The sequence below is a fragment of the Epinephelus moara genome, chromosome 20 (genome assembly GCF_006386435.1).
Source record: "Epinephelus moara isolate mb chromosome 20, YSFRI_EMoa_1.0, whole genome shotgun sequence".
Taxonomy (NCBI): Eukaryota; Metazoa; Chordata; class Actinopteri; order Perciformes; family Serranidae; genus Epinephelus; species Epinephelus moara.
This window is the reverse complement of record NC_065525.1, coordinates 29,962,755-29,986,522: the sequence shown is the minus strand read 5'-3', so window position 1 is coordinate 29,986,522 and position 23,768 is coordinate 29,962,755. Positions and strand designations below refer to the sequence as shown.

The 23,768-nt window shown below is 43.5% G+C and overlaps 1 protein-coding gene across 2 annotated transcripts in view; it reads right to left on the bottom strand.

The window, feature by feature from the left end:
• The window catches only part of reln (reelin), a 117,374-nt gene that overhangs the window by 81,595 nt on the left and 12,011 nt on the right, over positions 1-23,768 (bottom strand). For both annotated transcript variants that reach the window (XM_050073171.1, XM_050073172.1), the window contains exon 2: positions 10,233-10,340. In XM_050073171.1, coding sequence (XP_049929128.1) covers positions 10,233-10,340 — 108 coding nt within the window. The remainder of the gene's footprint in view (positions 1-10,232; positions 10,341-23,768) is intronic.

Sequence of the window (23,768 nt, the reverse complement as noted above, 5' to 3'; positions counted from 1 at the left end):
AACAGTACTGACAGCCTGAGTAGGGACCCCATACGCTTTGTGCTCTTGAATGATCCCATGCTATGTGTGTGCGTTTGTGTGCGTCCGTTATGTTTGCATTCAACGCCTTTTCTCAACACCAACCTCAGCTGGTCAGCTGGGCCACTGCAGGGTCTCATGGCGCATGACAACCTGACTCTGATCTGCTATTGGCTGCAACGCGCATCCATCTCAGCATCTGCCAATCACACTGCCATGGAGACAGGTTGGCAGCGTTGTGGTGATGGCAGGGGTCCGGCACAGCGTTGCCAGGAGGAAGCTGTGTGTTAATATGGGTGGTGAAAGATGCCAGTGGCCAGGGGGAAAGGGGGTAAGAGACTCTGTGGGAAAATTTGAGGGGGAGACGTTTGCCATACGAATGAAAGTGAGTTTAACTGGCAGTAACGGACACCTGGAGGTCTGCTGAGCTGTATGTGTGTGTAGGTGAGCATGCACCAGAGTGTTTATGAGAGGCTTACTGTGCATATGTATATGTTTACATTATTATGTTTTTCCATGTGCGCACAGTTCGTTCAATTGAATGCTCTGTGAAAGAAGCCACTTGTGTACAGATAAAACGTACGTATTCATGCCCTGGCCCTAAGCACCACACCAATTTTTGCCCATATGCATACATTCACCGAACAATTGCTCTTTCATTTAGGCTTCCATTGTATCTCACAGCATCCATCATCCATCATCCATAAAGTCCTGAAGGCAAGGCCACACACACAAACACACCCACACAACACACAAACACACAAAGCTAAGGCTTATTGTAGGAGCTGCCAGTATGGCTCTGAAAGAAAAAAAGTACTGTACACAACAACATATGGTCACGCATGAACAATTATCTAATACAAATACTCTATTAATTTAATAATTGTTTATTCCTCTGTAATGTGTCCTATACAGTACGTGTTGCCTCTATCAAAACCAACAACTGAATAATAACAAAAAGTATGAAGAAAATAAGCATTTAGCTCGTTGCTTGAGGCTGCTTCCTTTCAATGATCAAGAGCTACAAGCCATACAAGCATGAATGATAAATGGCACACAGGAACACTAGTGGAGCATAATATACCCCCCTGAACTAATGTGTCATAATTGAAATGAATGTTGTTCTAAATCATACAAGTGCTGAGTGTTTTTGGAGCCCCACCCTGTATGATAGATGAGACTTCTACATCTCTGCACAGCCCTGCAATCCATCTCAACGGCACACTGACATACTCACAAACACACATAGTATACCCAAATACATGTTTCCATTCATATGCATGCACAAAATACACTGTAATAGTAAAAGGAGAATTCAGTTTGTTACAAACTGGGTGTTATGACATTTTACTGCAAGTAATTGGTGAGAAAACCACACTGCATTGCTTGACTAACCAGAGGGTTTATTTAAAATCTGTTTGAACATCAGACTGTTCAAGTTTCTTGGTGAGGAGGACTTATTTTTAGTGATATTGCCACTTTCAGTTAGAAAATAGTTTGAATTGACTTGGATAAGATTTTCCTGATCACGTTTGAATCTCTTTTGGGTCTGGCCCAAGCTACATAGCAGAAATGTTGACCTCGTATGAGCCAGGTCGCAGCCTTAAATCCTTGGTTGGGGACCTTCTAGCCATCCCAAAGTCGAGGCTTAAATCTAAAGGTGATCGTGCCTTTGTCGACAGGGCCCCTCAGCTTTGGAACGAACTTCCTGAGAAGATAAGACTCACAGAATCAGTGACTTCCTTTAAATCACTTCCTGAGACCCATCTTTATAGACCTGCTTTTATGAGATGTTGTCTTTTCATTTCTTTTTATTTAATCTTTTTATGAATTTTATGATTTTTTTTTTGTATTTACTTATATTATCAATTTGCATCCTGCATTTTTTTTGTATTCTTGTTTTTATTTCATCTGAACTTAAACCTTAATTTATGTTAAGCTTATGTTTGGCTTTCTGTTGCGAAACTGTCTTCTAAGTATCCTGTGTCTGTTTTTACTTTATCTGTCAAAGCACTTTGTAAACTGTACATTTCTTATTCTTATTATTACTGATAAGAACAATGGCCAAACTATGAAACTGAGACCCAAGTTATATAACAGCGGAATTCCCATTTATGTTTTTGATAGATTCAAGCTGAGAAACAGGAGCCTGTTCAAAGCTGGGTTCAGTCCCAGGCTCAAGATGTGTGTATGTGTTATGTAAACCATCAGGGTGAAATGCTGCTGAAAGGCCTAATTGGAGTGACATAGCCGACTCTGCTGAGTGCTAGTGGTGTGAGGCCTGTGGAGCACCACCTAGTGGAGGACAGCCAGCTATGTGCCCCAGGAGAAGCTTACCATACTGGGTGGCAAAGTCACCGAACTCCCTTTCCCCCCACCCCTCCAGTCCTTGAGGACCCATTTCTTCTTCCACCCCTCCGTCCATCCATACGTCCATCCCTCAGCGAAGCCCATGAGCGGCTGGCTTCTGTGGGTGTGTGTCATTGTAGCTTGGCAGGCACACACCACAGCTTTAACGGCAGGCGCCAGGGCTAATTTGATTTTTAATTCAACACGACTCCTCGGCTAATAGTTTGAGCTGGGGATTAATTAATCTGATTTGACTTGTGCTAATTTCTTGCACCCACGTCCCTGCTCCCCACCCGTCAATGCAGCAAACAAACAAACTGGTGGTCTCGCAGGCTCTGTCCTGACACACATGTTGAGTATGAGAGATAGAGACCTGGGGCGACAGGTGAGGAGCCAGTGGAAAGCTTAGGGAGAGCGAGGCATGGTGCCCGTGCTGCAATTGCATGTGTGTATATACAGTATGTGTGTGTGCACCTAGATGTGTATATGGAGGAGGCTGGAGCTGAGCCTGGTCTGACAGTGGAGTGCTGGGAGGCAGTGAACTAATCACGGCAACAGCCTGGCTCTCGTAAGGAGGGCGAAACACAGAGAAGGTCACCAACTATTTTCACTGCCAAAATATGGGTCAGATTGGATCTGGGTGAGTTGTTCACAGATAACTTGTATATAATGTAAAAAAAAAATGGGCCAGGCAGTTGAGCATTCCTGTTCTTCTCTGAGGCTTTTAGAGGGTGCAGGGCCAGATCCAGGCACAGCCCTACAGGGAGAAACCAGTAGAACCACTAAGCTTCCTCATCTCACAGAGTCAGAGAGAGCACTTCCACTTTTTCTAATACGCTCTGCAAGGGAACTTTAAAAATGAATAGACCTCAGAGTGCAGCCCGGATGGCATGCACTTTGTGGAGAACGCTTTGTAAAATCACTTTCTCGCAGTTTGCACACCAAACCCACAGATGCCCACACACTTGCAAGGTGCATATGGAGGTATAGAGTATAAGGTGTTTTATATCACAACACAACAAAGATAAATTTCAAAGTCAGCTTGCCTCTTTGTTGAAATGATGCAAACCCACTAGTGTTCACAGAAATGTGTCAAACTGAGCAGTCTTTGAGTCAAAGCTCTCTCTGTCTTTATTCTATCTTTATTTCTCTCTCCTCTCTCTCATTCTCTCTGGCATGTAACCAACCTCTCTGCATGGCAGAAAATAACATTGCTCTGCTCAAGAGAGACCACACATGGGAGAAACAGCCTACGCCTGCTGCTCTCTCCTGCAGGATAAAAAATAAAATAAAATAAAAAAAAATAAAAAATTGGCCAACATCTCACACACCACTTTGAAATCTCTATCACAGTCAGTCCAGCTCCTGCCTTCCCCTATTTCTGCTCTCTCAGTCACCCCGGACCTTTTTTACCATACATTTGGATGCAGAAAATACAACGAAGAAAGGGAAAAGCACTCAAATGCTCAGCATGTGCACACAAATACATGTGTGCTCTCACAAAAAACAAATATAAACACACACATATGCAGACCTTCACTCACAGATGCACATATGCATGAGCACAGACACACATACTGAACACCACATACAAATGTACGCACACCTAGTGAAGCCGTGGGAGTTCAAAGAAGGGACTATGTTTTCCAGGAGAGCTAGTGTACACTAAGTGAACCAGTAAATTCCCAGCAGCAGTGCTCCAGCAGGTCTACTGTATCATCACACCTGAGACACAAGACCTATGCTATTGGGACTTATGGCAAACACTAATGCATTAGTATGGAGTCTGCTGTGGGTCTAACTTGAATTAATAATGGATTATTTTGTATTCTGTTTAAATCCTCTGAAGGTTGCTATTTGCTTCTGTGGAGGCTTTACGCATGGAAAGAAGCTACATGACTTGTGATGCATAATCACCCAAGCATTCCTCTGTACTCCGAGAGCACCCAAATGTTTAGCCACCTGTTAGCAGCTTCCAGGCATTGTGAGATTGGTGGAGGAGGACGTGCCAGGCAATGTGAGGGACAGAACAGAGGCTCAGTCTGGGCGCGAGGGTTGGGAAAGTCCTGTGCCAGCAAAGCGTTGAGATTTACAGCGAGCCGACCCGACCGATCTCGAGTCTGATCTAACACTGTGCCGCAGAGAACACAAATCACCTCCCATACATAACCCTGCCCCTGACAACTCATTTCATCTTCTGCACTAATGAATTCATCATTGGGAGGGATCTGCCTTTGGGTGCCACAGCCCTAAGCAGAGAAGGAGTAATGGCTCAGATAAGTCATCATCATCATTATCAACATTATCATCACCACCACCACCACCACCACCACCTTGCCTCTGTTCAGCCCATAGTTCAGAAGCAACAGTTTGAGACTGTGTGATGTCCTTGACAGAGTTGCAACAAGGGAACTTTGGCAGTGTCCAAGGTTATTACAAGGTTGGATGTCAGAGCAAATGTGTCACATATGTGCATCCTAAGTGTGAGAATCAGCACGAGTGTGTGTATGGCAATGGAATTTGAATGTGTTGTGGTATGAGTGGATAAATCAGCGAGTGTGTGAGCTCTTATGGAAGCAAGCAAGTGTATATGTGTGTGTGTATGTGTGTATCTGTGTGCGTGCATGAAGGAGTCTAAGCGGCGCAGTCAGGGAGCTGTCAGCAGAGAGCCAGGGAGCAGGTTGATCACAGGGCTGCAGTGCGTTTGAAGTCTCCTAGGGACTGACAGCTTCTCTCCCCATGGGAACCCCTTCCCTCGCCCCTTCTCTCCTCCCTGCACCACCCTTTCTCTATATCATTCCTCTTTATCCTCCATCTCTCCCTACACAGTATCTCCATCTCAGTTTTTCTCCTCATCCCATTGATGGAAGAGGTATGCGGAAACACACTTGTGCTCTCCTGGGACTGTTAGTGCTTCCAAAACAAGGCTTTGTTCAGTAGGAATCACACCTGTGAGGGTGTCTCTGTAAATACTGACATGATGAGCTGCCATCTCTCATAGTATGACATTCTGGCTGACATTCAATCTGGCTTGGTGGTGGGAGGGCACAGACAGCCGACCTTCAGCCTCGAGATGGATGAGTGTGTGGATATCGGGATTTGAATGCATAATTGTGCATAATGAGAAGGAAAGACCATCATGATTGTGTATTTCCATATGTTTCTATTTTTGCATGATTCCTGTTAAATGTGTGTATGGTATGATTACACTTTTGGCTGCACACCCTCTCTGGCCCCGCCTCCACAGGTCAAGGTGCAGCAGGATTTCATCTCTAATCAGGCTGTGTGTTAGCATGAGCCCATCCGTCATGGGGACAGAGTGTCGGCTGGATGTCCCTGTCACTAAGCTGTCCATTTTGTCAGACCGCCAGATCCATCATATTGAGATGGGGACTGATCCTTGCTAGTGGAAGCCAACCGCCCCACAAATACATACAAATATGCAAATTAACGACAAAATAAACATCACCCTGCAAACGAGCCATCCATCAATGACCAGTTTCTCAGCAGCTCAGCATTGGCACAGCAACACCAATCAGCCACTCCGTCAGAGGGAGTGATGGAACGCCATCCTCTCATCTTCTCTCCCTCCTTCCCCCTCCTTATATCATTCACATACTGTCTCCTTTTCATTGGTTCCTCTTTGCCATTTTTCATGCATACTTTCTCCAATTTTCTCCTCTCAATCTCCACTCACACTCATTCCCTTAATCTCAAACACTCTGTCAATTCCATGTTGGCATTTTCGCCTATCCATTTCCCTCTCCTGTCTATTTTCAAAGCTCTCCCCTCCCTTTAAGTGCCTTTTCTTCATCATCGTAATTATAAAATATCTAGAGACATTTAGAATGAATACTTGTTCTGTCTTTGTATTTGAAGGGATAATGATGTGATGGGAAACATTATGCCATTAGGGGAGCAATACAAATCAGACCACATGTGACATTTCTTTCCATACAGGCTCTGGCCTGTGAGGTCCATGCTTCACCTCATCAATGCAGTGCGACACACACAACAGCAAACTGTTCTGATGTAAACCCAGACCAAATAAATCTTCATTATGCCAGTATACAAAAGTTATTGTTTTCATCATAAAAACTCTGTAAACGCCAGTTTGAAGGCTGTGTGAGTTCCTTTCAGAAAGCCAAGAGGCTGGAATGGAAAGAAAGAGCTCTTAATGGAATAAAAGTCAGAGGAGGGAAAAACACGAAGCAGAAGTTGGAATTCTCCTGCAGCTGAGTCAGTCCAGACTCATGTTGCTTTTCTGGCAGTGTGTGTAGACATCCCCTCCGTGCATGTTGTACACATACATACACATTGAGTCTAAAAGTTGTCAAACTATACTACAGAGTATAATGAAATGAATCACCTTACACACTGCATGTTTATTAACTGTGTATTTATGACTGAATGAATACCACCACGACATGTTGAGTCTTTCCTGCCAGGCCCTCACACCTTGAAACAGAATAATTGTGGTGGCTGTTAGGGTTGGACAACCCAATTAATCAAACTTATATCAAAATCGCAATAAAAACATGTGCAATATCCAAAGTACAGGAGGCCCAATATTTGGTAACGGTGAATATGTGCCAAAATACCTCTCTGAATTAAGGAGAGTGCTGTAGAAATGTCCCGGCCTACAAATGATATTCTGTGACTTAAGAAATCTTTGTTTGGCACAGATCCTTGCAAAAAAAATAATATCATGATCATTTTACATGAAAATGAGAATAATGATGCAATTTCCTCCAGTGCCATGAATCATATCACCATTGCACTTAGTCAAAATAATCACAATTGGATATTTTTACCAAATCGTTCAGCCCTAGTGACTGTGCCTCAGCCAGACTGGTTTATCAGGCCCCTTATGGGCACGTTTATAAAAACCACAGTCAATTTACACTCCTGTGTTTTGCCTCTCTCAAGAGGGCCTGGCTCCCAAACAAAACATTGTTTTTAGCTCCAGTTTGTCTGATTCTGCACTAGCCATAGCAAAGCAATTACAGCATCATAAAGGTTTGTGGTTAGCCACCCGGCGGCTAGTGGGGGATCCCCTGCCTTTAGGCAGCAGAGGAATGAGCTTTGGGCAACGGAGCCGCAGCTCAGCCCAGAAGCTGAAAGTATTGCGTTCCTCAGACAACCCTGATTGCCACCCCAATTGCTCCATCACACTTTAGCTAATTCGACAATGAGTGGGTGTTCTGACAATGCAGTAAAAAGTCAGTCCCTCAAAGCTTCACATTTTTATTACTAATGTAGTGTGAAGTGCTTTGTTATTTAGAGGGAGTGGAAGCCAATAAAATGCTCACTTCTCTGTCTCCATGTTGTGGTGTCTGTTTGTGTGTGAAGGTATCTACATTAGTGCGTAAGACAGACTGAAAACAGAAAAACACAAAAGCCAAAGAAAGAGGAGGACCAGTGATAGAGCATGTGTATTTGCATTCAGTGTGGTCATGCATCGTCTTTATGAGTTTTCTGTAAAAAGCAGTGAAGGGTGACACGGAAGGCCCAAGGGGAATTCTCTCTTTGGAGGCCGGCGTGCAGCCGTCCTGTCTGCTCGCTGCAACAGCTCTGACCACACCAACCACAAGACATCCCTACACAGAGTGTACAAACACTAACTTCTCTGTCTCCACAGCGTCTTGTCTTTATCTGTTTATTCCGTCTTCACTTCTCTCTGTCTCAAATCATTCATGCTCACTACATTTCCGTCTCGTCTTTCTCTGCTCTTTCTCTCCACTGACATCAACCCAGCAGAAATAAAAGATCTACTAACTTAAAAGTCTTCCCTCCCCTCTTGCTTAGCATTATCTTGTGATTTCAAATCTCAAAAACATTCAGCAATCTTGTTTTACCACTGATCCTCTCCCTGTGTGTGCGATCCTGCGGTGGTGGTGCACTGAGGTCTCATTCTTCCCGTGCTGGAGTTCATGTTAGTTCCCGCACTGATACATCTGTCAGCCACATGTTACCCCAGCCAGCCGCCACTCTAGCAGCTGTACGCAGCTAGAGTCTGTGTATGTGCTTTTGAGTGAGAGCTGACGGGTGTTTCTTTATCGAGTTCTATTTGTGTGTATGTACGTATCTGTGTCCCCTGCATGCCTCTATTGAGGAGGATTAGAGCCACACCCTGTCTTAGACCCTCCGAACTAAACACTAGGCTCGTAAAACTCCCTTGTGGAGTTGCGTGACCCTCTTGTCCTCACAGATCCTTTTATATTTGTCACAACAACAATGGACATCAAGCGGTGTCTCATTCCATTATTGTTCCACTGAATTATCTTCAAAGAAATTTGCTCAAACACTGGCTCTTTTATGCAAAGCGATGTCACTGGGTTTCCATGAGCTCATTGATGAAGCTCTCTCTCTCTAAGGGAGCATCCCTCTTCAGCCCTCCCAAGGCCGAAGAGCGTTCTCTCCCCAGATGTGACACCCTGCAAGGCTGCAAAGGGTGCGTAGGAAATGGAGGGAGTCTCATTAAAAATCCCATCTACATTATAATTGTGCAGACAAATGATGTAAAGGAGAAGTAAAACTGTAATTTAGACAGCAGCCCCACCATGGGCACTAAGAAGAGGACTATCGTGGCACTGATGAATCATCCTTGTGTTTCCCCTTTATGACAACATTGATTCTGTGTAGCTCCACGGAGGCCGCAGTGGGAGAGGATGCAGGAGTATCAGAGCAGAGAGACACAGTGCAGAGAGCTCCTCAGCTGGGGACAGACCGAGTGACTGGAGCTGTGAAACCTGGATGGCATCGCTGCTGAGCAGATTACACATACTGTAACGGAAGGCTTTGCAGACTTATTTAAACACACACACCATGCAGAAAGTCACAGTTCCACAAGCTGCTGCCTATCAGTCTGTGCAGCCCCTCTCTTAAAACTTTTCAAATTAATGAGAGTGAAGCAAAGGTGACGCAATCCTCGCTTGGATGCCTCCCCAGTAAACAGGGCTGCCAAGAGTGAAGAGCTGCCCTGGCCGGGGTGAAGTCAGCGTCTGAAGAACAGTGGAGTTAGTCAGGATAAGTGAGCCCGCTGGGCAGCAGTTCTGGGCCAGTAGCCCTGTTCTCTGAGGAGTTCTTTATGGCTGATCCATCACCCCGAGAGAGCCCCCACCCCTGCACACAGGGGCTCCATCCGCACACACTTCATCTGAGTCTTAAAATCCTCATTGTACTGTACTTGTCACAACAGTTTAAGGACTAAATTTAACTTTAGATATTACACACAGCTACACACACAGATGATGCAAATAAAATACTGATTCATTTAAGAATTTTTAACTTGTAATTTGTTTTCCAAAACCATTATCCATGGATAATTTCATACTTTTGTAATGATACAGTATAAAATCAAATGCAACTGGACCACTGCACCTTCTCTGCAGCTCAACATCTGACCAGCTGACCTGACATTAATTAATATTCTCTTCTTTGTTATTTGAAGTTTGGTTTTGTCTCTCTGAGGCCTCACATACTTTTCCTGCTTTGTTCTCCAGTGTCCTTTCCGCATCTCATATTCAGCATTCTGTTTTTCTTCTCTCGAGCATCAATAAAAAAACGGCCGAACCCATGGTCACATCATCCCCACTCCTCATCCATCACAGCCTGTCACAACAGGAGCGGGGAAGTGGTCTTATGCTCATTCTGGGAACGGATGTGGATCACTGAGCTGGGTCGAGCTCACTGTGATACTCTAAAGCTCCAGTATTAAGATACTATTGAGGGTGGCTGAGAGTTTGTTTGTGCTAGAACGTGAAGCTAAGTTGAACATTTAACGAGGAGCTTGTATTGGCACGAAGACCATGGGTGAGGAAGCCACTCTAAACAGCCCACAGTGGTATCGTATGAAGACTCACCAAAGCCGAAGGCCGCTGGAGCAGGGATGGGAGCCGACTGGACCGGTGTGGAGGTGTAGAGGCCAGTCACAAGCAGACCATCGAAGGATACACTGGTAGAGATGGTCACTGAAGAGACAGAAAAAAGTTAATTATTGGTGATACTCTCAATCTGAATTTCACTTAAGTTCCACTTCCAGTTGGTTATGTCGAATACAGTGTTGGGAAGGTTACTTTTGAAAAGTAATAGATTACAGATTAGTCAACATTTCAATTAGCAACAGTTATTTGATTATAATCACATTTATTTTGTAATTTATGTAACTAGTTATATTCACTGGTTGCTCCCCAACACTGGTCACAAAGCAGGGAGGTAAAACATAAATTGTTTCACAAATGTAAATTATGAAACATAATACATTATTGTCACGTTTTAGTGACCCTTTATTGATAACTCAAGAAAGGACTGGAAGATAAACTATAATATACCACTGATAAGGTGTCAACGATCGCAAGTACTAAGTTACGTTCACACTTCGTTTGCAAGCTACACAGATAATTAGTCAGTGTGATAAACATGCATGTGGACAGGAAGTCTGAAAGTGCATACACACTACAGCTCCCTAACATCCCGCTGCTAATGAGTACAGAGCTCAGGTGTTAGCAAATGGAAATGTAAAGTGACCATTGACTGGGAGGCCGGTGAGACCAAACGCCCTGCAGGAGGAGAGAAGAGCGCACAGATGTGTGAGCAGGTGTTAAAGCAAATGCAACAATGTCACACACACACACACACACACACACACAGGAGGCTGCTAAATGGAGGCTCGAGTCACTTTCAAAGTAGTTAAGCGAAAAACAAGACGATCAGCTCACCGTCTGTCTCACGGCCAGCGGCTTGAGAATGTAATCTAACTCATCCTGAACAAATCACAGTGCTTTAATCAAAGCCTGTCCCTATTGACAACCATATTAGAAGAGACTGATGAGCTAATTGGCTGTAACCCTGATAGCCTTGCTAAGCCTCTATTCATCACAGGTCACTGCAAACAGCAGCAAAGCAGAAAACTGCCAGAGGTCTATTATCCAGCTGTACGGATCTACGGCTTAGTGTATCCAGCAGCAAGTTAACTATTGATCTACCCAGTAAACAAAGGCCCTGACTGACGGGACCACAGAGCCAGCTACATCACTGGAGGAAAAGAGCTCAGCCACTGGACTGCTTCCAGCCAGACAGATCAGTGCACAGGGGAACAGTCTGCAGCTCAAAGGAGAACACACTCCCACAAAAATACACATTTACACTTTGAGGAAAACAATCCTTTGCATTGGGGAGAGATGAAGGTATTGTTATATCCTGACCCTGGAATCCCCCCTGCTTTTGGGGGAAAAGTGAATGGGAAAAGGAGGAATCACCCGCGGCATTGCTGTGTTTTTTGTAAGAATAGCAACATGTCGGTTTGGTCTCGGGGCATTCATTCTTCTGGGCTTGGTGTGTTTTAATGTGGGAATCTGGGCAGAGCAGACTCCTGTGTGGCCCAGTCTCCCTGCCTGCCTGTCTGGGTGACTCCATTAACACGTCCTTACACAAGGCGCCCAGTGTTTGTGTGTGTGTGTGTGTGTGTGTGTGTGTCTGAATATGTGTGCTCTGCATGTTTCTGTGTATACTGGATGTGCTACACCCTGTCTTGAGAGCCCAGTTCAGCCCATCTCTCCTCCATATCAAAGCCTCAATAATTCATCCCACGACTCTTGTTATTATATCCAGACATGTCCTCCTCTCTTCTCCTGTTGCAGTTTTTACACAGGAATCCAGCTATAGCACTAATGTTGTATTTAACACACTCTCTGCTCCACTACTGTATACAACAGTAAATGGCATACTTGTTAATGCTGCTTTATATAAATCTTGAAAAAAGCCCACTTACGTGAAAAGATTCAGGCCTATGGTTAAGACTTGCTTCAATAAAACTATGTAGTCTATGTTTTTTTGTTTCAATCATCTACTGAAAACTTGCAAACTTCCAAAACACAAAATTAAACACAATAATAGGATAAACATGCATCAACTACAGTATATGCTCTTTGCTCGACAGCTTCATCTCAAAGGGAAACTTTGTTGATTTTCAGCCAGTTCTGCGTCATCTCAGTGTGTGCAGATGAAAGGTGTTTGGCCTTCACCCAGTGCCGCTAGTGTCCAAAGCTCCCCACTCATTTGCTGCTGGGTGAGGCAATCAGTTATCGATGGAATGAATGGTGCAAAATGCATCATCTGGTGAACTTTTGAGGGGCTCTGGAAGCACGAGGGGAATACAGACACCGTTAATCTGCATACACTGAGATGACACAGAGCTGGTCGAAATTCGGCAGTTTCCGTTTAACTGTATGCAAAACAGAAGTTTCTTTGTCAGACTAAATAACAGCATTGTACGTTTATGAAAACAATAGATGTGTTGTAGCTCTTGTACGTTAATATGTCGTGCAGTGGTTCTCGACTGGTGGGTTGCGGTCCAAAAGTGAGCCACGAGTCTTTCTGAATGGACTGTAAAGTGCATCTTTTTTGGAAGGACGGTCAATTTCCAGCATTGAGCATTTACTCTGAAGTGCTGTATGAATTAATAACAAATAGCTACCTAACAGAGACAGCAAACTAGCTCGACAACATGGTCAAATGCAAGTATAATGCTGATGTCGGTGAAGATTCTCAGTCATCCAGGTCATGGTAACCGTAGGTGTTATATTGCAGGCAACTGGACTTGCTTTCGTTTCTTGAAGACGTTTTGCCCCTCATCCAAGAAGCTTCTTCAGTTTTAAATGATATGAAATATAATGCTGAATGTATTAAGCTGTCTGGGTCTTGAACTAATGACTAAGGAGAAATCTGGACCCCCTAGCTGGACCAGTTAGGAACCACTGATGTAGTGGATATGTTGCAACGTTACATTTTAACAACCCTGTGGTTAAAGTGTGGTAATGTTTATCACAAAAACCACTTCATTATGGTTTGGAAAAGATTAAATTTTGGCTTAAATTGCCTGCACAAACTGGAAGCACCGCGATGCATCATTAAAAACACCCAGGTGGCACAAATGCTGCTGCAAATACCACAGTGTGCTTCTAATGAATGACCAGCTTGGTAACCGTCTGGCCTAGGTGTCGCACCATCCACCCCCTTCACCTCCTGGTGACATATTCAGCTCATATACATGTAATCAGATCTACATCTCTTTGGAAACATTGATATGATACATATGAAATGTACAAATGTAACATATCACTTAGGGGTGGGGGAAATTTCCGATTCTTAGATGCATCGCGATTCGGACGTGGACGAATCTGAACCGATTCACAAACGTCCAAATTTCGATTAATTAGAGTAATACAGGTTCTAAATGATGCGGAACTAAGAAGCGCGGTACGCGTCATCTCCGGGCCACTTTGGGATGCGCACCTGGAGCGGACACGCCGACACGTGCACAGAGGAAAACAAACATGGCTGACCACCACCCACCTCACCGTGAGATCCGAACAGCTCCCTCAAATTTAAAAGCAGACGTGTGGAAATACTTCGGCTTCTACAACGTTGACGGCAGAAGCGAACTGGACAAGAGCCACGTTATATGTAAGCTGTGTCGTGCTAAAATAAAATACTTTGGCAACACAACAAACATGAGAAGCCATGTAACTCGATTCCACCTGACGGAGGAGTCAGGGAGACGGCAGGCTGTTGTTGCTGCGGCAACTAGTGGCGCTACCGACCAGAGAACAATCGAGGAAGCACTTAGAAAGCTGCCACCCTCATCGGAAAAGGCCAAGCGAATTACGAAGGCCATCGCGGCATTTATTGCCAAGGATTTGCGTCCTTATTCCGTCGTGGAAAATCAGGGATTTCGAGGACTGCTGCATACACTGGAGCCCAGATACACCATCCCATCCCGACGCTATTTCACCGACACGGCCATCCCGACACTCTACCATCAAACCAAAACAGAAGTCATGGCCTCGCTGTTGAAGGCAGGTAGGAACGCAGTTACATGTGATGCGTGGACGTCTGTCGCCACCGAATCATTTGTTACATTAACTGCGCATTTTATCTTGTGATTTAAGATACCTGTTGTTACCTTTGGTTCCGTACAACGAAGTTGTAACTTTCCAGTTTGCAAGCATTTCCATTTATATGTTTAATAAAATATAATGGAAATGATTTCAACTGTTTGTTATTACAAATGCACTGTTTTTAAAAATTGCAAGTGTTGAATGCTTATTCAGTGAGACAAAAAGAAATGTGTGTTGTGAAAAATGCATCAATATACATAAATTAAAGATGCATCAATAATCGTTTTATAATCGAATCGTAGCCCCTGAATCGTAATCGTGAGGTGCCCAAAGATTCCCACCCCTAATATCACTATATATATTAACCAGTCAAAAGAGAGACCTGTTTGCAGTTGTTTTTGGTGAATATAAAATGGTCTACAATTGAAATAACAATAATTTTAATAATAATACAAAGTCTCAATTATTTGTAAATATTTCCCTTTTGCATGAATGGCTCTAATAACACTCTGAGAGCAACAAGTAATTTCCCAGAATTCCTTTTTCTTGGCAGCGGTGAGCACTGCCAAATTCTATCAGCATGTACAGCGTGTACAAGAAGCTGTATTGTGAAAAAGACAGATATTTTGCTTGGCAACAGAAACATTATCATATTCAATCCATGTTGCTCAGCGCACCTCTTACACTGCAATACCAACAGAATGCAGGGAAAAGGCCTTCCCATTCAAACAAGCAATTATCATGTTCATGCTGAGCATACATGTGCTCCTCTTCTATGCTATTTTTGCTTCCCAGAATACATTACCTATTCAACAAATCCATTCCAGAGTGTGGTGAGACAGGTTATCAGTGTTTACATGATGTTGTATTGATCCAAGGCCATGGCATGATGCTGTATTTAATGGAGTAATGGACTGGGTTTAATGCACTAAGTTGGACCAGGTTTCACCAGCCTCTGTACACACAATATGCTCATTTCTGCATTTCTACTGACCTGCATCACCAAGGTTACACACACCCCATTACTCTCCACATACACTTGCATATGAGCTACACACAGACGCACAAAAGATTTTTTCCACCTTCAACATGCTATTTCTCTCTTTATCCACCGCTTACACCTTTCTCCCAGCCTCTCTCCCTCAGCCTCACTCCTGTTTGAGGAATCATGGTAAAAAAAAATGCTCTCTCCTGCACTTTCCCCATCTACTCCCTTCATGCATTTTCTGCTCCCTTGCAGCAGTGTGCCTGCACTCTGTTTGATGTGGAAGTTGGGGGGAAGAGGAGTGGAGGGGAGGCAAAGCTAGGGGCACAAGGTTACAATCGAAAAACAAGAACAGGGGCGAGGAGGGATGGAGAGATAGGTAGTAGTGGAGTGGCCCACGGAGAGCAGCGCTACCTGATCAATACAAATGCAAGATCTAAATTATTTAGACAGGCCTCTAACACCCCTCTCTCCCTCGCCTGTGGAACGCAACAGACGAATGAGCCAATCAGATGAGATGAGATCAGATCAGATCCAATCACCTGTGGGGGTACTTTACACACACACACACACATACACACACTCACACACACACACACACACAGATCTAAAGGAGGAGGCTTGCGGCCTTTGATGGTAGCCTTTAAAATTCTTGTCCATACTTCATTTCTGAGTACTGTTCACTTGGCCAAGGGGGATGAGAAGCCATGAGGAGGGAATGGGGGTGAACTTTATTACCAACACTCTCATCCAACACATTAGCAGGTTCTATGTGTGTGAGAATGTGTGCACACAGTGGATGTGCACTTCTGTGTGATTTGTTCATGTGTAAACACACCAGGTGTTAGGCTACCGTAGTTCATCCAAACATCTGGACTTCATTTTAGGCTTCTCCTACCATAAGACTTAAAAGAGCTAATAGCTTTACTATGAAACATGAAGGGTGGAAAGAGATTTCTGGATAAAGGAATACATAAAACTGCAATACTGTAAACTGTGTGTGTCTCTGAAATGAGATGTTCTGCATATGGTGCAGAATCTCTGGTGCACACATGCACAAATGCTCTCAAGTACATACTTAAATTATGTGGAAATATATTATAGTCTGTTATCTGTGTCGGTTGTGACTGTCAGGTTAGTAATGGGGGATGGGTTGGGTGGTGGCAAAGTAACATGTGGAGGCTGCAGCTGTTAATGACATGTTGAAGAGTCAAATCCTGCTCTATCTGTCAGGTGCACCTTGGCTACTGACCTACAGGCCCCCTTTGCTCTCGATCACTCCCTCCCACTTCAACTCCACATCAGGACCTCTACATGCTCCTGGACAAGTCTGGTGACTGTAGTTCCAAGTGTACCTAGCTTGGGTCATGAAAAACTGCTCATTACACTTTATGCATAGCACTCACACCCGCATGCACACGCTCACACTTTATACTTGAACACACCACAGAGCACATCCCTTGGCCCTAAGCCGGCATGTAATATTGATGATGCGATGTGGTATGCCTCATTACAGACACACACAACCGTGCTCCTACTCAACTATTGATGGGCCCGGGGCTTTCTTCACTTCTCTGGATCCACCAGGAGTAATGTTAAGGCACAAAGTACCAGCACAGCACACAATGCAACAAAACACACACGCTTTGCTGACAAGTCTCTCAGAGCGCGAGCAGATACACACACATACAGCGCACACACAGTGACAACTAATCAGTAATGGGAAATTAATCTTCTGTGACAATCTATTGAGCAAAAATAAGATCACAAATAATTGCGAGTAAATTGGAAAGCCTATTTTCCATCTAGGTTTATCCGTGTGCAGAACAGTATGCTGTTTTTTTTGTGCCCCCCCCCCCCCCCCCCCCCCCCNAGTAAATTGGAAAGCCTATTTTCCATCTAGGTTTATCCGTGTGCAGAACAGTATGCTGTTTTTTTTGTGCCCCCCCCACCCCCCCCTTACTCTTGGTTTGAATTTGTTTGATTAATATTTCAGCTAGGATTTCCAAACTTCCTCTGACCACCTGGTAATCAAGAACGACAGGATTGCATTAGCTCCTGGTATGACCTGAGTGCATCTCCTTATCCCGAATGCTGTAAAAGCATCCCCAACATGGGACAAACAAGATACTGGAGGAAGACAGGGAATAGATGTTTAAAATTTTATGAGATACTTGAGTACGATTTTACACTAGTCCCAAAGAGGTGTGCTGTTGCCTTTAGAAATGAATGTACCTGAGGTAGACAGAGAGTCTGTTTTTTTTTGTCTGGTTGTTACTTTCTTTATTTATAGTGCAAGCAGTGAGGGAGCAGCCAGGATTGATAGGAGGTTTTGGCTGATTCCTCGAACAAGAAGCAGATCTATTATACAGAGAAAAACACACCAAAGTGTTGCTTACTGGATGCTGGGTCAGCAATCATATTAGGGGCATGAAAAATAGAGCCCAGTGGCATCCTAAAAGCAAGGGTAATGTCTCCTCAAGGTACAGCAAAGCATGGTCGGCACTGTGGTTGGCAACGCTTGGTGGCATGAGCTCATTCTTAGAAAACAGCAAGGCGAGGGATTAGGCTCGAGCTGGACAGGACGTCTGGGAGCTCCGAGAGAAGACCTGATTTACGTCGCAGCCTCGTCCACTTGCATTAAAGTCTTCGTATGGTTGGCATGGCCTGAACAGCTCCTTTCTGCTCTTTATGTACAACATCACCCACCCGTCGTACCACACCCACAGTCATAACCTTTACTTTACTTAAACAAGTCTCAGAAAAGAAGTTAGAAAGTCCCCAAGACTGGAAAGACATAGCTACACAAGAAGGTTCTGACAATATTTGATTCAGCTGCACTAAATCATACCACAGAGAAAATATCATAGTCTGTACTGCTGCATGATTACAGCATTAGGTAGTATGAGCTACGGGTGTAACGGGCCATCAGTCTTGATCAATGTATCAATTTAATGATTAACAAACCAACATCATTGATGCAAAGTCAAAACATCAATCCATCATCCATAGGATACTCCTTTATTTTCAAAGTCTGTGTCACCCTCAAACAGCGCCAGGCAGATAATGGCAAGCAGTCGAGAAAAAAATGATTCAGATATTTACTCCCCTCTCGGGAATAAATCAGCAGGGTGGGAATATTTCGGATTTCAGAGAAAATACGGCTCCACAGAGAAAGCACGTCATAAACAAAACTGTTATGAGAAAAAATACTCAGGAAACACAACGTACCTGCCTGGCCGGGCATCTCACTCTGCTAACTTCTCGCCACAGCAACATTAGCAGCTCTGTTTTAGTAATGTTAGGCTGAAAGAACGTGCATGTAGTCTGAAATTCAATCCTGCTGTTATGTTGGGAGATGCAGTGACCTAAACCAACAGTAATTAAGAAAAAGTATAAATAGTGCATGTACTTTATCAAGCTATGTGAAGACAAAGAGCCCGCTAGCCGCTAGGCTAATGAATGCAAAGTTGAAGTGGTTAAGATAAACAAAGGTGACTAGCAAAGAGAAATTGTTTTGTCTATTAACCTTGACAGTTGTGACTGAATTGAATTTTATGTTATATGATCTTGCTGTTAACCCATGTTTTATGGCTGTTGGGGGAATATTGCCTTCAGGACTTCAAGCCAGAAGATTTCTTCAAGGAAGGGCTTTCTGACATGGGCTGACTAATCCCATGTGCTGTTTTATGCGTGTTTATGAAGTCAATTTAAAGAAATTTTACTGCACTGATGTGTTGTTTTCTTCTTCCTTTTGTTACCCATTGTGTTAAATAGGCATATGATATCATCTCCTATCAATTGCAGGCCCCTGAATTAAGTCATATCGAAACTGTCATGCCAGACTGTGATATGAGCAAATATCACATCATTGTCCAAAGAATGAATATAATATAGTACTGTGATGAAACTAGTGTTTTACATGTCTAGTACAAGCCACAGCAAGTAATGTGAAATGCGAGACACTGCAAAAGAGATACTGCAACAGGAAGTATTATCAATGAAATCCTGCATTTTTTTTTTCTCTGAGTAAACCAGGAGGACGCCCTTTTCGTTTCCAAATGGATGGAGGTTTTCCTGGCAACAATCTGGATAAAGATAGCCGACCATCTGACCCATATCCCACTGGCAGACACACACGTGCCCAAGAGAGGACCAGGAAATGGAGGCCAGACCATGGGGAAGCTATAGTTCCATCTGTTTCCATGGCCATGCCAGTGTTGGGGTGCCACTTCACTCTGAGCTTCCTGAAATGGTTCAAACTGTCAGTCACCTGAGCATGACACCATGAAGGATATGCCGCTACTTCCTCTGTTAAGGAAGGGAAAGACTGGTCCTTTACACTGACCACAAGTGCAGGAGGATGCAAACAAACTGAATCTCCTAAGTATGAATGTTTCTTTACAGTTTCAGAAGATTGTGTGGGAAGTGTGTTTCTGCACATATATGTGTCATGTGGTGTTCCAGTCAGGTCTTAGAGGCATCATTCCATTGCGTAACCTTCTGGCACCATCCTGGCCTGCTGGCACTGCCATCTGCTGCTGTGAAACACTACATCACAGACAACCTATCAGCCACTGAGCTTCTACAGGTCTGCTTAACAGCAACATCTACAACATTTTTTTTGCATGAAAGCAATTCATCTCTTGGGACCAGTTTACAGGTCCTTTCATGATTGCTGCCAGAGATTATTATGTGTAGCCTATTCTTGTTCCTGGTCCAATTCGCTCTACTGAGGTTCTACTCTGTTTACCAAAGAGGGGAGCTGAAGCCTTCCTGCCTGCCTAGCTTGGCTTCACCCCTGCAACAGCCGTGGAGAAAAACAGGAGTGAAGAGGCAGTTCTGTCACAAACATCCTGTTCCTCACACATAATCTGCTTCAGAATCACACTTCATTGTGCTGCTCTCATACCATGCAATGTATGCTTGTAGCTGTATACATTCAGATGAGACTGTGTGTCACATGCTTGAGCACGAACAGGCGCAGGTGTGTAAGTTATTCTACACAAGAAAAGCCGCAGTTTATATATACCTAAATCCCCAGAGTATAGTATTCTTTTTGCCTTGAGGGACATTTTCTTTCCTTTTGTTATGATTTCTAGGGTAACATCGTTTGCATATAATCTGCAGGTAATCTACAAGTTATATTATTCTGCACAAAATGTACTATATATGCTTTTCATTCTTAGTGACGTACCAAAAGGTCAACATTTGATTTACAAGGAAGATACAACCCCACTGGGAAGGCATATCCACAAATCAACAAGGCTGAATCATTACTGACGGAACATCTCTAACTGAACATTGCATGTTCAGAGGAAGCACATCAGGCTGTGATCACTCAAAGGCTATTCTCTTTACCTGTGAGGCGCTTTGACAGCAAATCATCTGTCTGGGCTTTTGACATTATTCAGTGGTTCATTGTAGAAAGGCCTCAAACAGCAAGCAGATCTAATCTCTGCCATGACACTCTGAATAGGTTTTGATAAGATACACTTCTCTTATATGGACCCTGTCTTCATCAATCGTGATAAAGTTTGACAGAATGAGAGGAGAAAGGGTAAGAATATGTACTGTACATATAAGACCAAAAAATATTCAGTAAGAAAAGATCAGAGATCTGAAGCAACAAGCTACAGAATCCTACATACTCATTACAGACATCTTACAATGATTAGATTTTTAAAACATTCAGCATAAAGGGAATATCATTCAGCATAAAATGCATAATTGGTGGTTGCTGTAAAGGGTTACATTGTAATAAGGTTCAGGAACACCATGATTCTTTCCCTCTGTCGCTTGGTGACTGCCAGGACTAGAGAGTGAGCTGTCCTCATGATCAACACCATGTGTTCTGCAGACAGAGAAAAGGCTTCAGCCATCCAGCTCTGACAAGCAAAGCATCTTCCTTTACTTGTCAGAGTCATGCTGAACAAGCTAACACACAATTAAAAGCCCAGGTGTTAAACATGAGAGACACGAACCAAAAAATATAAAGAATTTTAATTTAAAATCAATGCAGGTTACAGAGGAAAGCCACTGCGTACGGCTTCCTGAGGCTGAATCGAAGGAATGTAGGAAAACACTAAAAGCCCAGTCAGCCTCAGAAAGTGGGGTAAGACCCAAACCACAACTCCTTACAAAAGGCAGAGACGCACAACACAAACCCACAAACACACACGATCACACTTAATATATATTATTAAAAATCTATGGCAAGCTCAATGACACTAAACATATCCATCCGCAAAGACACATCATCATCACATGCACTTGCACAGCAACACACACTCAGACATGGACAAAAATGCACAACCAACCAGCAGACCAGCTGTAAAATTACACACAGACAAAACTCAGACACTGGACAAGAACCAACACTGTTGCATAACTCCTTTTCCATCTCACCTGCTCCATCGGGAGCTGCCCTGATAGGAAACAGGAAGGAGGTAATGAGGGCCAAGCTGTCAACCACAGCCTATAACCCCTCTGCCTGCCATGTCCCTCTCAGGGACACCAGGCCACTTAGCCTAAGTGACCCCCATCCCCTTCCCACAGCTGGTCTGCCCCCCATCTCCCTCCTCCCAGAACCCCCAACAGCCCACCCCGAACTGCTCCACAGCTGAGCGACACATGACCGGAAGGCATCTGTCAAAGCAAGGCCTTGAGACTTTGGACAAGGATGGGTAGTGCTTTGCACGAACATGGAAGGACGGAAGATCATGTCAACAAAGTGACACCCTGTCAGTCTAGTTTGACCTACCTGAGCACCTAATGAAAGCAGTTCTTTAACACTGCAAGCAGAGAGAGGATCAGTATGCTTCCTCACAATAACACTGCAGAGCAAATTAATTTAACAATCTTAGCTGGCCAGTGCCAGCGCTAACCTGTTCTCTGCTGCACAATGGCCAAGGTGCTACAGGAATTTCTCTCTGCACTGATGTTTTGGAAATTGGGCCCATGGGCTATAATATCCAATATCGCTTATGAGAGTGAGCACCAAATCACCTCTGTCATTTAGATCTTTGCTCTATCCTGTGTGCATGCTAATAGGTTAATAAAAGAGGCAATGTAAAAGATCCGGAGTAGAAAGGAAGAACCTTTTGTGATAAAAGGTTGTTTTTTACTCTTTGACCTGTAAATGCCTCACTTCTTTGTCATAATCAAGTCCATTACAAATCAAAAGCACAACAAAATTTGGCTGGCTTTAACCACCTCCTGTGTAAACCATGACCACAACCAAGCGGATGCCAAAATCAGAGCTTTGGCAAAATATAAACTGTCCATTTAATGGCGTTTTGTAACTTTACATGTATATACTACATGCTAAGAATGAAGTGGTCAAAACCATGAGAAGATGACAGGTGTACAGTACAGGAGAGTACAAACTGAAACCCTGCCCACCTGTACTGGAGTCTAACTATAGTGAAAATCTAGTCCATCACTGTTTTAGTTGAATGATGAGGTGTTTTTGGTGGCACACAACATACACCTCTCCTCACATAGAGGGAGACGAAACAGACCGAACTTAATAACTGTCTGTGTCTTGGAGCTACTCAGTAATGTTTTATTAAAATGACTCACGGTGTTTCTATTGAATTATTTCCAACTGAGAGGAAATAGCCTTAAAAAGTTAATACTTTATTTTCATATTGTGCTTTAAAAATACAATATTTCCCAAAAAATGTCTTTCTTTTTTTTTTCCAAAAATAATTTTTAATATTTTTTTTTGTGGTGTTTCCAACGTTGCATATTCCAGGCTCACTTAGGTTTATGAGATGAAAGAGAATAAGTAAGTGAGTTAGCACCAGGTACAACTGCCCTGCTCTTGCCCATCCTCCTCTTAGCCATCCAGGTCTGACACTTCAAACTGCAGTTTATATCAGAGCATCAACCTGGACTTTTGAACTGTTTCAGCCTCATGAAAAGTTAAAGACAATGTGCTCACTTTATGTTGGACAGCAATTGTTATCAGCGTTTCAAAAACATCAACTGTTTTCATCAACTACAGAACAACGCCATCTTTTCTTGCGTAAAATGTACATGGATTTTTAACGAATCTGAGTTTTTAGGTAATACAGTCGTGGCTTCTAGGGGCCACACAACAGTGAAGCGACAGTGGTATGGCTTTGCATGGATATCATTTCACCAAAAGATAAGCAATGGGAAGAAAATATATCTTTGCATATTTTTAAGCTGACAAACAAACTATGTCTGCAAATGAGCCAGTCTACCTGTACCTGTAATATAGAAACATCTGTGCATAGTTTCAAATTCTCATTGCCCAGAAACATCTGGACACATCTCCCTTTTGCAAAACCAGACAGCTGCTCTGCCTATTAGCGCCAACTACTGTATGTACATGTACATGTGCACACAGGAGGACATGCACACAGCACAGACTAAGACTCAAGTTCCCAACCAAGTTTCCACTATAACAGATTCAATAGCTTCAATATGACTGATGAAATTTACACAGGGGTGTACTTTGCAGCTCCGCTTTGTCAATCCTTTTT